This window comes from Anolis sagrei, chromosome 1, assembly GCF_037176765.1.
Source record: "Anolis sagrei isolate rAnoSag1 chromosome 1, rAnoSag1.mat, whole genome shotgun sequence".
Classification (NCBI taxonomy): Eukaryota; Metazoa; Chordata; class Lepidosauria; order Squamata; family Dactyloidae; genus Anolis; species Anolis sagrei.
The window spans coordinates 120507792-120524206 of record NC_090021.1 but is presented as its reverse complement, the minus strand read 5'-3'; the positions used below and the strand labels follow the sequence as shown (position 1 = coordinate 120524206).

The 16415-nt window shown below is 38.4% G+C and overlaps 1 protein-coding gene across 3 annotated transcripts in view; it reads left to right on the top strand.

Moving 5' to 3' along the window:
* SNTG2 (syntrophin gamma 2) overlaps positions 1-16415 on the top strand; it is a 263517-nt gene that overhangs the window by 106083 nt on the left and 141019 nt on the right. The window contains exon 2 of one of the 3 annotated variants that reach the window (XM_060752731.2): positions 3376-3513. In XM_060752731.2, coding sequence (XP_060608714.1) covers positions 3376-3513 — 138 coding nt within the window. Of the gene's footprint in view, positions 1-3375; positions 3514-16415 lie in introns of those variants that run through there. The other 2 variants (XM_060752732.2, XM_060752734.2) reach the window with 2 other exon arrangements.

Here is a 16415-nt window from a genome sequence, read left to right as displayed (position 1 = left end):
GGTATTAACAAGTCTAAAAGACCACCATCAGAATGCAAGTAGTCGACCATTTTCAAAAGCCAGCTTCCACATCCAATTTTTTAGCTCTTTCCTGAAGTTAGCTAGAGAGGGCACCAGTCTGATTTCTTTAAGGAGAGCACTTCTAAGCTGGAGGCCATCACCACAACCACAGCTGTGCTTGTGAGGGTGGTGGAATGGAGAGAACTCCCTCCCCCCACTGTGGTTCTTCTGAAGATAACCATCTCTAGGTGGCAGGACCATCAAAAAACAGTAAGGGATCAAGAATTTAGGAAGCATTCCCCCTTCAACAATTCTGTAATCCTAAAAGTCAACATGTCCTCCCTATCTGGTGTAGATGCGTGAGCTGAAATGCTTGGTATGCTAATCATTGTGGCTGAATTGAAAAAAGATAAACTGAGTGAGTCTATGTATATAAGTAATGATTGATTTTACTATTAGTGATCTCCTGATATTTTTGCCATGCTCTTACTTAGATATTGATCTGCCCATTGTTTGTCTTGTGCCATTGCTTACAGCCACTGGCACATTTTCATGCTTTCTGCCTCTTTCTGAAGCAGTGTGAACTTCTATTTTACCATTTTTCACAGTGAATATTTCAAGAGACAAGAAGCAGTTTCCCAGATAACCCTGCTCTTTTCTATTTGAAAGAAAATAGCTGCGTTTTCACAGAGGACATATCATCGACTTGAAAAATTGTTCCTTCTTTAGAACTCTCAAGTGCTCTGTGAAAATGCTGTAAGTTTATGGGATCCCTCCTCCCCTTCCATCCTTGTTCAGTATATAAATTGCTTGCTTTTTATGATTTCAAGTGACCAAATCCCCCCTTTCCTTTCACTTCATTTGATAGTTTTTATTATTGTTATTGTGCTCCTGCTTCCACATGTTGTCTCTTGACACTTTTACTTATGATTGATAAAATGACAGATAAAATGGAGTACTTTGGCAACTGCCTTATGGTGTAGTTGGTATTTCACTCTTTTCTTTGTTATTTTCTTTAGAATAAAGTAATAAAAAATAACTGACTCACACGTACACACAGAGAAAGACACATATTTCCAAGTTATATCCATTGTTATATGACAATATATAAATTAGTCCATTTAAATTAGTTAATGCATAACAGTACAGTGTTATCAATACTATCCTGCTCTGAAAACAATAATAACTTTGTTGGAAATTTGTATCTTTAATTCGGAGCCAGTAGAGTTGTTTTTTGTGCTGGTGCAAAGAAAGGATTTTGTGATTTCCCTTGTCATCTTGAGGAAGATTTGACCATTCCTTGGCCTCAGCACCATTGCTTGTAGAAGGTCCAAAGGACTATAATTTGTGGAAACATGAATAACCTGCAGTAATCTGTTGCATTTCCAGAAAACTTTGAAAAGTTTTACCACCAGTGGTTAAAAATGTGTTTGAAAGAACTGCACAGGACTGTTAAAGCAAACCCAGGACAGGATGAGCCTTTATCTGTTGCAATGAAAGACTGTATGCAGATAACAGATTATAGGATTAGGTAGGGAATGGAGACTGTAGGTGCATCTACATTGTAGAATTAATGTAGTTTGACATCACCTTAACTGCCCTGACTCAATGCTGTGGAATCATTGGATTTTTAATATGTTGATAGCATTCTATAGCATTGAGCCATCAAAGTTAAAGTGGTGTCAAACTGCACTAATACTAAAGTGTAGAGCACCCTCTGTATTTATTTATTTATTTATTTATTTGCTTCACTTTTATACCGCATATTTCAGCCCTTGACAGGCGACTCAATGCGGTTTACAGTGTAATTAAAATACAGCAATACAACAACCGGGACGACAACGTCGCTCCACAACAATTAACATCAGACAGACAAATCAACAAACAACATATATAATGCCTCCGTTAAAGTCAGATCCATTCTCATAGCCATTGTGCCGTTCCTATGTTCAGTTACCGTCTTCCTTAGTTAGTTGCATTGCTTAGCCAAACGCTTGTTCGTAAAGCCAGGTCTTGACCATTCTCCGAAACGCCAGCAACGAAGGTGCCTGTCTGATGTCTGCTGGCAAGGCATTCCATAGCCGAGGGGCCACCACTGAGAAGGCCCTGTCTCTCGTCCCCGCCAAGCGCACCTGTGACGCAGGCGGGATCGAGAGCAGGACCTCCCCAGACGATCCAAGATGATGTTACACCCGCAGATGATGTTACACCCGCAGAACTCCTACAATCATGATCAATATGAAGGATGAATGGAGTTATAATCCAGCAACATTTAAACCAGGTCTACACAACATGCAGCCAGGGGCTGGATGCAGCCCTCACAAGAATTTGGTGCAGCCTGCAAAGGCTCTGTGACCCTAAGCTTTAGAGATGAAGGTCACCTGCAATGTTATGGCAGAGTAGCAATTGGAACCCACCATTCCCTCCTCCAAGTGTTTTACCTCTTACACGTTTCCTTTCTGCATGCACCAAAGTTACCAAACCAACCAGTAACAAAGGTGGCACCACCAATAGATCCAGTCAGGAGGCTGTAAGTGCTGGTCTCAGTTGAAAGCATGGTTTGGGAGGGTCTTGAACTCAGGCTAGAGTACTGGTGAACAGGGAAGAAATTTTAAGAGGTATCAGACCTTTATTCAGGGAGTTTGAAATCTTGGGTTTCAGGTTATTTTAAAATTTAACATTAGATTGGAAATTTTAGAGGAAAAGGAGGCGGTAAAGAAGGGCCTCAGTTCTTGTCTCTGTCATTTTTCCTTTCTTTCTCTTTGCCTCTGTTGTCTCCTTCTCATTCAATGAGAAAACCACCAACTCTGCACCATTTGCTTATGAGGGAGACACTTGACTATACTACTTTTTCTTTTTAGTTTGCCTCTGGGTTTTTTCTCCTCCTCTGGTGGGAAAAACCACCAGGTCTTCTCCATTCATTACCCTCACTTATGAGGATAAAGTGTAGTAGCTTCAACATGAAGTTTTTGTAGGAAGTCTTCACAGCAACTAAGTTTCTTCCTCACAAATGGGGGAAATTAATTACACAGAGTTTGTGTTTTGCTGCTTACTCTGAGGGAAAGTGTCCTCTCACAAACCCAAAGTGAGGTGTTAAAACTCTATCTGTAGCCTGAAGATGTTTAGTCTACTTAATTTTGACCCCTTACTACTGTCAAGTTGTGCATGCCTAATTTAGACTGAGGTTCAGAACGGTACATTGCTGGCTACTAAATCATTTTTTCTACTACACAACATTGTACAAAGACTTGGGGAAATATTTTATGGACATCATGTGTATGCATCTTTGTCATTTAATCTATTTCTTTGGTTTTTTTTTAAATACCTAGTATATTTAATGCTTTCAATTTTTGTTCTCATTACTTGATTCTGCAGATAAAAACTGGAATTGCATTGCTATACGATGAAATATCCGGAAATACCTATGAAATCCGACTGAAGCTTACAAAAGAGGTACTAACAATTCAAAAACAAGATGTCATCTGTGTTAGTGGAAGTGATCACAGTTCAAATGTAAGTGCTTCTATAACTTTGGCTCCCAACTGTATTTTTTTTTTTAATTTTGCAAACTTTCCTAAAAGTAGGCTAATCTAAACAGGTAATTTCAGTGGTATGTTACTAAGTAAAAATTATCTGTCAAATAAAGCAGATTCGTTTTATACCACCAGTAGATAGTATTGCAAAACAGATACTGTCACATCCTCTGAAATGTATTTCCTCTATGAGTCTTACAAAATATAACAATGTAAAGTTACAAAGTGGGATCAATTGCAATATATACAAGAACTGGAAATAGTGTTTATCTTCACCAGTATTTATCTCCTTGAAAAAACGGTTTTGTCCCCATTGTAATATTTCATCTTCATTTCTAGGTAGCATATACTGATGTTCTGGTGTCTATTAAGCACCTCAGATTTTCATCACACTTAGGCAGCAACATTTACTACACTGTAGAATTAATGCAATTTGAAAGCACTTTAACTGCCGTGGCTAAATGCTATAGAATTATGGTAGCTGCAGTTTCACTAAGTCTTTAGTCTTCTCTGCCAAGGAGTGTTGATGTCTCTCCATCACAGATGTGGCCACACATTCCTTAAAACTATGTCAGTGACTTTTCACGCCTATAGCTACATTACAGAAGGAATGAAATCATCTCTTGTTATATTCCAAAGGTTCTTAAACTTTCTATTTAGTTATACCAAAAGGAAATTAATTAGCAAATTGAGGCTATTTGTAACAATAGTTTACCAAAAAATATTACATTTTATGTGCAAAAATGTTTTCTATACAACTTTGTGTATGTGTATTTTTGTAAAATCCTGACATGCAAAAAACAAAACCAAAACAAAACTTCATGGGAATTATGAGAACAAGAACAATTGTAATTGCTTTTTCTGGATTGAATTTGATGCCATTGCACGTGTGAGGAAATGAAATGGAGGTAAAAATGGCTGTTCATTCATTTTTGCTATCAGCTATGACCACATATCTTCCCCTATTCACATCAGATTTTGGAGTACTTGGGAAAGAAAAGATATTAAAACTATCACATTGCTTGCATGCAAAAGGTTAAAGCAGGACTTGGCAAAGTATGGCCTTCCAAATGTTACTGTACTACAACTCCCATAATCCTTGGCCAGCATCTCTCACAGAGAGGAATCTTTTGAATTGCAGTACAACATCTGTTGTACTCCAAGTTATGGGTTGAAGCTTTTCCATGACCTTTTTTATTGTTAGTGTGAATCCTCATCAAAAATGGGATGATGTTTTTGTCTTTTTCCTGCTCCAAGGCCAAGTACCTCATTACTGAAACACAGCAGAAAAGGGCCCTTTCTGGGCATCTTCTCCAGCTTCTGGGAGAATTTGATAACCAGGTCTAGAATGTAGAGGTAAATGCTGCACAGTACTTAATCCCTGTTCCCAGTGGGCATGGGCAACTCTACTTTTACTTTTACTTCTACTTCTACTTCCCTTCTACAAGATGTATTACAGGTTGAATATCTCTTATCTGAAATACTTGAAAGCTGATGTTTTTGATTTGGGGTTTTAAATTTATTTTGGAATACCTATATTTGTATATAGGTACATAATGGGACATTTTGGAGATGGAACCCAAGTCTAAATGCATAATATATACTTAACAACTCCGCCCCCTCCCCCATGTATCTGTGTATACAACTTTTATATACATTCAACCGTAAGAAAGCAAAGGTGCAAGTATTTCAGCCATTCATGAGGGCAATTTCAGGTTTTGGAATATTTCAGAATTCCAGATAAGGGAAACTCAACCTATATTTAGCCTTAAGAGTACTGAACTGGGGAAAATATCTCACAGGATCAAAGTGAATGTAGGCAAGGCTATTCAAATCCATAAATCTTGTTTTTGTTGTGTTTCTGAGAACCATGTTATCATTCTTACTATACCTTGGTAACATATTTGTTTGCAATATTTTTCTTCTTGTGTGGAAATTTATAATTATATTTCTGCCTTGTTCAGACTGCAGTTTTTTTTAATGGAGTGGACAGAGCCAGCTCCTGTTCTAGCTCCTATTTCCAAGTGCAGCTTTTTGTACATAGAGTTTTTGTACATTTCTTACCACAGGTTAAAGATTTTCAAAAGTATGCCTATTAAATTTTGTTTATGTTTCAAAGATATACATAGTTTAGTATGTACTTTTTCTTGGTCAAGAAGAAATCACAAGCCCTGAGGATCTATAGATTTGTGAGAAGCAAGATCCACTCCATCGTATTCCCAATTTATGGAAATAGAAAATGGGATATGTTTGTTGGAAACAGCAATATAAGCAGTTTGTTTTTCTGCCTATTACTCAGACCTTCATCACTCTCATTGATCTTGGTGCAAGCAGTGAGGGACAACTGAATGTTGCAAATGGTCTTATTTAAAGGCCCAGTCTATTTTCAGATTTTAAGTATCTTGAAATCAAAGCTTAAAGGCTAGTGTTTAGAGAACCACTGCAACTTTTTGAATCAGCAGAGATGGCTGCAATGGCCAGGAATTCAGATGAATGACCAAGGCTAGCAAGGAGTGGTGGAGGCTGGAGCTTGGAGGAGGAGAGATGTGGGCTATCCCAGTGGAGCAGAAGTGCTCACAGGCCATCTAGAAAACAGCCATATATTTGGCACGACATGCAGAATTTGGACACATCACAGATCAGATTTACACCAGGGTTTTTTTTGTTTTTGTTTTTTGTCCTGTCAGGAATGACTTGAGAAACTGCAAGTCACTTCTGGAGTGAGAGAATTTGCTGTCTGCAAGGACTTTGCCCAGGGGATGCCCGGATGTTTTTCCATCCTTGTGGGAGGCTTCTCTTATGTCCCTGCAATGGGGAGCTGGAGCTGATAGAGGGAGCTCATCCACACTCTCCCCGTATTTGAACCTGTGACCTGTTGATCTTCAGTCCTGCCAGCACACAGGGGTTTAACCCACTGCGCCACCGGGGGCTCCTTACACCAGGGTAAACTGGTGTAAATGGATGAGCCCTATGTTAGTTTTATCTTAGGGCCCTTCCACACAGTCATATAACCCATAATAACAAGACAGAATAACCCACAATATCAGCTTTGAACTGAAATATCTGAGTCCATATTGACATATATCCCAGTTCAAAACAGATAATGTGTGATTTTATTCAGCTGTGTGGAAGGGGCCTTAGAAACAGTAAAAAGAGCAAAACAGATGTGGAGAGGACATGCCATAAATCCTAGCAAGAATATCAGTCTTGAGGACACATCTACACATGCCACTAAATCTGAGTTTGAGGTCAATATAGAACAAGCCCTAGGGCACATCTACATTGACACAACAATGCAACTTGGAAATTGTTTGGGAGGAACTGGTTTTACTGTGTGGGTGATTAGACTGAGAGATCTGGAACTCAGACTACAGTCATTGTCCCAATTTCAGTGAGAGATGCACATTGGTGCTCCAGAGATCTAGGTGGTAAAAAAGAGAGAAATAACAGAAGTGGAAGAAATCAGTTGCATCTCTGGAGATTGAGTTATTCCCCTGCTAGTTAGCCATGCCCTTGAAGCATTTTTGGCAGCCCCCTCACCCCCTCATTCCAAATTCTACAAAGCACTTCAGCAAGGGTGGGTATCTACAATGTGTTTTTCATTCTACAGACCCGATTTCATGTTGGGATGTGGGATATATTGAGATCTGCTGCAGATTCTGCTGTGACTTTTAAAATGTACTAGGTTTGTGCATTATTTGTTTCCGTGTCTCGGATTTCAGTCGGGGTCCCAATCTGTTATTCTGAATTACTGAATTATTTTGTCATTACTGAATAACTTTGTGTGGGAAATGGGGGTTGGGGGGAGGGAGTGGGTGTCCTTCTACTCCTTCAGACTCCAGGAGCCTGAAGAACCAGGGTGGTTGTGGGGATTGACCTCTGGGAATGTGGAAGCAGTCCCGGGAATTAATCCTCACAGGCCCGTAACCTGCAGAGATCCAGACCTTAGCTTAGGATCTAGATCTTCCAGGTGTCAAAATAACGTGGAGTAAACTGGGAAATATATCATCCCACTTTACTCCACATTAATCTGGTTTTACCTGAGGTGTCGTTTGGTGTGAATGAACATACAAAGCGAAAATTCCCACCATCTCTAACCATTTATTGATTATATATGTTTAATATTAGTCATACGTTTTTCCTGTAAATTTGTTATGGATGCTTTTAATATTTCCATGAAACTATATAAAAGATTTTCAACCTGACTTCCTGTAGATACCTCAGGAAGGATTCCCCAAATCTTACATAGATTTACATTATATAAGAGAAGGTATTTAAAACATGCTGTTACTATGTAAGGAAGTGCATTGTGAAAGTTTGAAATGGGAGTACTAAACATAATGTACTTGTCTGCTTCCATAGCACCCAAGTGTGTAACACCCGGTGTTACCATCTATAAAGTGCAAGAGACCATTGCTGAAGTACATACTCATGAACTGACATTTCACAGATGAAAATAAAAATCAGGTGTGATTGCTAAAAAGGAAGAACAGACAAACTAGGAGAGGTTACAGAATTTTGCTTTTGCCTGAGTCAATCAGTCAAGACTTCATTGCATTTCCTCTCCTCTCTGCTGAGCTAACTTCTGAAGTACTTATTTTCCATGTTGAATTCATGGAATTCAACACCAATGGAAATACGCCAACAAGATAGGGAGAAAGTGAGAAGAGAAAAAGGAAACTTTGACATTTTAAAAGTAGTCAAAAATGAAATGACAGAGTATTAATTGGGCTCTCCCTGCAAAATTGAGATAGTTGGAGGATATGCCAGTATGCAAATGATCCCAGTTTTTCAGTGCTTTCAGGGTGGTTATGAGGGCAGCGTCTGCTAATCTAAAGTGCTCAAACTTTTTAATTATCAGACTCAATTGCAACATATTGCACTTACCTTAAATACCACCTCTCCCTTTAGATTGCTAAAAGGAGTAAGGGGCAAAAATAAAATAAAAAATGATAAAGTGGGAACATTTTAAATATTGTGTACAAGAGAATGCATGGCATAGTACCCTAAGCGTTGGGCTAGATGTGGTTCTACATTGATGGAGAACATGGGGCTGATTCAGCATCTTGAACATTGGATTGGTCCCACATGCAGCATGATTGAGACTCCCCAAATTGCCCCAGAGGCAGCAGAGAGTTTCAGCTGTATAACCACATCTTCTGGGACTCCCTCCACCCTGTTTTGTTGCTCTTGCCAGTCACAACATCCCCATTTACCTTCTTCAGGGTGCTCTGATTCTAAGGAAGCTTGTTGCTAAGGAAGCTAGGAGGGGAAGCATTCTTGAGAGGTTGGCTGAGGGTATTGTAGCTGATGACTCAACATGACAGCCATGGCATGGAGTAAGGGACAACAGGGGGCTACCATCCTACATGGTTATATCACCTGAGCCCAGAGAAAATCAGAATGCAATCAAGACCACTGCTCTTGGTTCCTGTTTTATGTGCCCCTAACTCAAGTGAAAGTGTGAGTACTGGTGCAGAATTTGGATTTTTCCACAAGCTAGTTTAAGATACTCTAGGACATTTGGAATTCCTGTTCAACCATGGAAACCCATTGGATGATTTTGGGCAAGTCCACTCTCAGCCTCAGAGGAAGGCAAGGGCACATGTTATCTGAACAAAGAAAATCTTATTATAGCTTTGTCTTAAGGATTGCCTTAAGTCAAAAATTACTTTTTCCTTGGCAGGGGTGGAAGAGGAAGAGGAGGGCAGCAGCAGCAGCAACAATATTATCCACAGATCCACAGATTTAGTAAATTTACACCAGTTTAGCTTAATTGGCTTGTCAACCAGAGTGAAACTGCAAAAGATTACAGCGTGTTCCATAAACAGATGGGGCACATTTCCCTTTTCAGTCTGGAAGTGCTATTTAGACTACAAACTGCTACACAATCTGTTATGATCAGGCCCGCTGGGGTCTTCATATTGACCAACAGCAGTTTTTACTATAATCTTGTAATATAGAACTCATAGGTATCTCTTTGAAACACATTCTCCAAAATACAGACCCATTATTTCAAAGAATATCTTTTTTAAAAATATTTTTTTAAAATAGATAAATGATTATACTTTTATATTTTTAAGTTATTATGAAGACTGTCACAAAGGAGGATGACAGAATAGATGCTGCAGGTTACTAGAGAGAAGTGTAGAGCTGCACATGCAGTTTCATCAATACTCAAGCTGAGAAAGAATACAATTATTACCCAAAGATAAAAGCAAGTAGCATATCATTAAGGTTGCTAGCTTATAGACCATGCAGGGAAGCATAAATCATTAATAAAAGTAGAATTGATCTGTGACTGTCTGCTGACTCTTTCAGGACTGGCAAATTACTGTCATATAATTCAGATCCCATTACAAATATTGATGCTGAATTCTGCAAAACAATAGGCCTTCCTGAATCATGATGGCAGCCCATAGCCCTCTGTGTACAAGAGCACCCCCTTTTTGTCTCTGAGAACAACTGCTCTGAGCACAAAAGCAGTAACAGAAAGACTTCTGTGTGTAAATCATGCTGAAGATCACACTCAAAGGTTTTAATGAAGTTGCTGTTGTGCCTAAAAGCATATCATAGCAAACATTTCTTCATGTGTCAAAGAGAAAATCAAGTAGTGTCAGAATCCAGAATGATTCAAACAACACCAGCAACCATGGGCCGTAGGCGGCTGATGTTGACTGTCACAGATGTCAGGAAATTATTCCTTATTTATAATTGTATTTTTATTCCAGGGAATGGAAAAGTGAGATCTTCTGCCTTAGGTGCTTAAATGGCATGATTAGCTTTGGGTACTATATGCCTTGAGATGACTTGAGGAACACCACCTGCTGCTCTATCCCAGGAAGCAAAAAGTCATGGGCTGGCTGTGTAAATAATTTTCTTGACAGGAGGCACATGTATGGAGTTCTGCTCATACCTTACTTGAAAAGCATGATTTCATCTCCCTTCAAGACTTGATTCACACACAGCTCTATTTTTCAAATTCCACCATGAAACAAATGGATTCTACCAAATCTGTGCAAGTTGAAATATGCATAAATAATATCACCAAAATCATTAAATGTTTTAGTTGTGTTGTTTCTGGTTACAAAAGGGCAATATTTGATACCATGCTTGGAAGAAAAAACAATATTTATGTTTAACAAATACCTTCTCCCCTTTGACTTTCTATGCCCATAGCATTTCATATTAGTAATCAGACCATAGTCATTTATTGTCCGTTGAAGTATGGCATGCCTGAATAATGAAACAGAAGGGCAGAGATGAAAGAGTAGACAAATATTCATTATTTAAATCAGGACTTCAAGGTTAAAGCAAGCCCATGTAGATAGATATGCCTAAATGCCCAAACCACACTGTTGCTACCTTTCCTGTCTGTCTAGTGCTTTAGAAATCTAAATATATTATTGATGCTTTACATCTTGTTGTTTGTTAGACATAGTGCTCTCTCATTGTGATGATGACTTTATCTTACATGTACAAAATCTTTTATGTACAAGAAGATGACATAAAAACAGCTGAAGACAAATCATTATATTTCAATATTTGTGAATAATAGCACAGTCTTATACATATCTACAAAGAAATGCATTCCCTTTTCTTCACTAGAACTTAATTAGCGAAAGTAGAATTACAATCTGTACATACGAACAGCGTATGACATGAAGAGTCAGAAATTCCCAGCGTTCATTCAGAATATATAGCTTTTAGAGGAAGGTTCTGAGAATGAAAATTTGGTTAAGGAGTATGGCTTACAGAATAAGAAAAGAATATGGGTAACAGTAGAGATGCAGAAATTAACACACACAGTAGTTTTCATCAATTTGATCCTGGTTATGAAGTAGGCAAGGAAACAAAACGTAGGTAAAAACACTGCTCTTCCTCCATTAATTCAAATGCTGTGAAAAAGGGGAGTGCTGCTACCTTAGAAAGGAGGTAGTGCGTAAAGGAGTGGAAGAGTCCATATGCCCCTCTTTTCCCATAACTAGTGATTTGTGGCCAAAGGAATGTGGAACTTGGAATACTAATTGGAATTGTAGATCCAAAATATAATGTCCCAAACTCTTAGAAAAAGATACCACTTTTCTGAAAACAAAACTCTAGAAAGAAAATAGCTTCATCAAGCCATAGGATGAGATGTCCGTGGGAGAGATGTTGGTTATATAAGTAAATTACCATTAATGTCATGCTCTTCCCAAATGTGTCATTTCTCCTTTATTGGTACTTTTCTCATAGTTGGTGTGTATTGCTGCTCATAAAAGTTAAGTGTGTCTCTGTAAAATATACTACTCACATGCTGTGTCACATCACAGCATCTATTGATGGACAGACATGTGCACTACACACAATACAGAGAGAGGTCAACCCTCCTGTTCAAGGAGCTCCACTGGCTGCCATTTATTTTCTGAGCCCAATTTAAGGTGCAGGTGCTTACTTACAAAGCCCTAAACGGTTTGGGACCATCCTACCTGTGTGACCGCATCTCCGTTTATGAACCCACGCACTCATCCAGAGAGGCCCTGCTCGTGATTCCGCCTGCATCGCAGGCGCGTTTGGTGGGGATGCGAGATAGGCCCTCCCAAAGGATCTTAGACAGGCCCCTACATTGGCAGTCTTCAGAAAGAACTTGAAGACCTGGCTGTTCCAATGTGCTTTTCCAGATTAGGAAAACTCCAATAACAAGTCCCAGAAGCACCTTATTAGAATTAAGATCGCTGCACACTGCACACTGCACTTACCCTATAATCCTTACATATCACCTGTCACATCAGCACTTTTAATCCTGTACCCTTTACTCTGGCCCGGCCCAGTTTTATAGTGTCTTGATGTATTGTTTATTGCTTGTTGTTTAATATTGCTTTAACTGTTTTAATTTGCTTTAGGTTTTGTATTGTCATGTTGTGTTTTGAGGCCTTGGCCTTTGTAAGCCGCATCGAGTCCTTCGGGAGATGCTAGCGGGGTACAAATAAAGTTAATAATAATAAATAATAATAATACACAAAACATTCCTTCTCATGTTAGGATTCTCTTGGTATGTGATTAAAAAGCTAAATTTCTAGAATTTGGGTTGGTGTAAAAGACTCCAGTGATTGCTATACAAGAAGAAAGAACTGACCTTCCAAATTTGTTTCATATTCTGTAAAAGTAAGCTCCACAAATGTCTGTGGAAGATAATGAATTTAAATAGGCCTGGAGTGTTGTTTATTACTATGAGACGTGGTTTAGAGCAATCCATTATTGGACCATTATGACAACCTGTCATATACTGTTCCTATAACAAATCTGCAATGATCATTCTAATTTTTTTGGTTTCAAATTTCCCTTAGCCTAGAACAGTGACATATGCTGTATTGCCCAAACATTTCACCAGCATATGCCCCATTCAGTTTATTGCATTGTGCATTGACACGTACAGAGTACCTTCCCTTCCCAAAATAGATGAAAGGAAGCAAAACATCCCTGATGGCTTTCTACCTGCACTTTGCAGTTGCTTTGACATTCCCAGTCAGAATAGCAATTTCTGTATCAGTTCAATATCCACCATGAATACTTCAGGGTAAGGCTTTAATAAGTATGAGCCGATTAGCTAATCTGATGAATAAATCAAAGCCACAGCTGAAAAAGCACAGAAATGTTGATTTCATGTTGTGGCAGTTTTTCTACTCAGAACAACAATTAACTATTTCAAAGGGTTTTTCAAGCCTGGGTGCCTGTGTGGTTTGCCTGCAGAATCACAGGTATAACAAAAGGGATGATACTCAGAATCTTTGTTGTAGAATAGTTCAGAATCAAATATATATCAAAGAGTGTATCACTTACATTTAGCATAATTTGACAATTTGCATTTCTACAATGGGCATAACTGTAGAATGTTTTGTTTCAAATATGGGTCTATAAAATGAGTAACATACGAGTAAGTAGCAAATTTACCTGCAAAGGTTCCTGTACCAGAAGTCTAATAATTCCCACCTCCCATCTAACCTTAGTTGTGCTCTAAACTGTGTACTATCAAGTTCCATGTTTATACGAGTTTATATGAGTTTTCCCATTCAATTCAGTGGAGGGATGTTTATGAACAGAGTTCCCCTTTCATTAAAATGAAAACAAATGCTCTTATGCCAGAAGCATTTTCATTACACTAGTATAACTTTTGTGGACTTTGCACATGGAAATATGAAGTCTCTTTTTCTGAAAGGGTTTAACCTAGTTTTTCAGCAGTAGCAAGAAGAGGAAAAGGCAATGAATGCAACCTCATTGCCCCAAATGGGATACTATGCACTGCCAGTTTTAAATATGATTTCCATCTCAGTAGATATATCGGAGTTATTGGGTCCACAAGTAATAAAACTATGGCCTTTATTTCAATGTAAAATTCAGTAGATTTAGGATGCAATGGAGGTGTTTTCTATGGATAATGTTAAGTCATTATGTTAATGCTATTCCCACTAAAACTGAGAGAGGTATCTTGACTTGCATGAGTGTATTTCCTCAAATTCTTTCTAGAAAGGAGAGCAGCTGAATAAGTCCAGGACACATATCTTTAGATTTTGCCATCAGCAAAGCTTTGTAAACATTTTATAGTAGACTTTGCAATATTCTGTCTTTAACAGGATAGTATTTCTGGTATTGTAACTGTGTTTGTTGTTCATTCATTCAGTCGTTTCTGACTCTTCATGACCTCATGGACCAGCCCACGCCAGAGCTCCCTGTCGGCTGTCACCACCCCCAGCTCCTTTAAGGTCAATCCAGTCACTTCAAGGATACCATCCATCCATCTTGCCCTTGGTCGGCCCCTCTTCCTTTTTCCTTCCATTTCCCCCCAGCATCATACTCTTCTCTAAGCTTTCCTTTCTTCTCATGATGTGGCCAAAGTACTTCGTCTTGGCCTCTTGGCCATAATAGGACTATTTAGACATTTACAGGGAAAAAGCAAATGAACAAGCAATGTCAAGCCCTGTTCTTGACTACACATATTGTGTTACCAAAAAAGAGCAAATTTTGCTACTTATGTCCTGTGTGCACATAATGCCGGATAGAGTGTCAACTGAACTAGCCTCTACAAAGCTTTACATTGCCCTCATCATTCCTACAAATGACACAAATGACAAGTGTTATAAAGGTGACACTGGAATTCCCTGGTGTCTTTCACAAATTAAAGTTTGGCAAATTTTTCTTCCTGTTTCATACATGACAACAAACCAGAAATCCTAGAAAGTTAAACTCAATCCTGATTATATCCTGGAGAAGATAGTATATGGTCCTAGGACTTCACTTGGGACCCTTCCACACAGCTATATAACCCAGAGTATCAATGCAGAAAATTCCACAATATCTGCTTTGAACTGGGTTATCAGAGTCCACAGTGCCATATATTCCAGTTCAGAGCAGAAAATGTGGGATTTTATTCAGCTGTGTGGAATGGGCCCTGGTCTCACAAAATATTCCCTACATGGTGATAAATCCATAATGTGCTCACCTAGATGTTTTTGTTCTGTAGTAGTCTAAACTAACGATCGCACATTGCTGCATGTAATTCTGGCCAATGAAAGTGAAAAGAGTAAAGGAGTAAAGGTTTTCTTCAGATTGTTGTTGGACAATAGGGAAAATACATAACTATTTTTCCTTTCTTGTCTGCAGAGTCTCAATATGACAATGACAGTAGTAAAAAACAGAGGAACAATTACAAGTTTTAAAAGATATATGTCATTATATTAACCCTTGAACTCTCCCATCTGTCACAGCTCTCTAATCCCACAGGCATTTCTTCTGTTCCTCTGTCCCATCTATTTCTTATCTCTCAGACCCAAACTGTATGTCTATGTCATCTTTTTTCTGTCTCTGTCAAATCCATGACTTACTCTTTGTGAATATCTCATGTTTCACAGAGTTCCTGAATTCTTGAATGGAATCAATTTGTAATCTGTAGTAAACTGCATTTTAAAAGTCTGCAAATCATCCAGCCATATTGTCTTTTTCTGTCCTAATGAATGTTTTTATTAAAATAGCAGACATTTAAAACAAGTGTAGGTGTAATGTTTTTCTTCTTACAATATCTTAGGAACTTTAAATCCTATCTGGCTCTCGCAGAGGCAAGGCTCTGTATGTGTGGTATTCTTTTTACCTGTAATCCCTTTTCACAGCACTTCCTGAGCTAAGATTGGTTGCCTTTCGCTAGGATTGCCCAGTTCCTACCTTCCCATACTGCAAGACCTTTTTGCACTTCAGGATTATTTCTGGCCAAGAATTTGCCAAAGTTATTTTTTTAGGGGTGGGGGAGAGGTTGTGTCATAACCTCCAGCATTTTGTGCAACAGATACTTTGTTCAAAACATTGCATTTTATGCAAAGAAAAGAGCTTCCTGCACATAAAGCCTTTTTGTTTATTTTTTCCCATATGTCTCAACATGCGGGGGAAAAAACATTAAAAAGGATAAAAATTTGGCCAAGTGGATTTTTTTTAAATGCATTAAAAGATTTCTTAGTGGATTGTCCTTGCTTTTATTTTATTTCAATGCTTTTATTTTTATTTTTTTATTTCATTTCATTTTGATGTTTAATTCCTTCATTGTAAATTTACCATCCATTACCCTGTATTTTTGATGTGTTTGTACCCATTTTGAGGCATTGAATGTTGGCCTTTTACATGTAAACTGCCCTGAGGTCCTCTGGGAAGAGAGAGTGGTCTAGAAATGATGATGATGATGATGATGATGATGATGATGATGATGATGAATGGACAGAAAAGAGGTACAGCTTTCATTTCCACCCCCATATGAAAAAAGTTTGTCACTTCAGATGATTTTCATTGTTAACAAACATAAATCCCTGATATGATTCTAAGAGTTATGTTTATCATTGAGTGCAGTTTGCCTTTAGTGGCAAT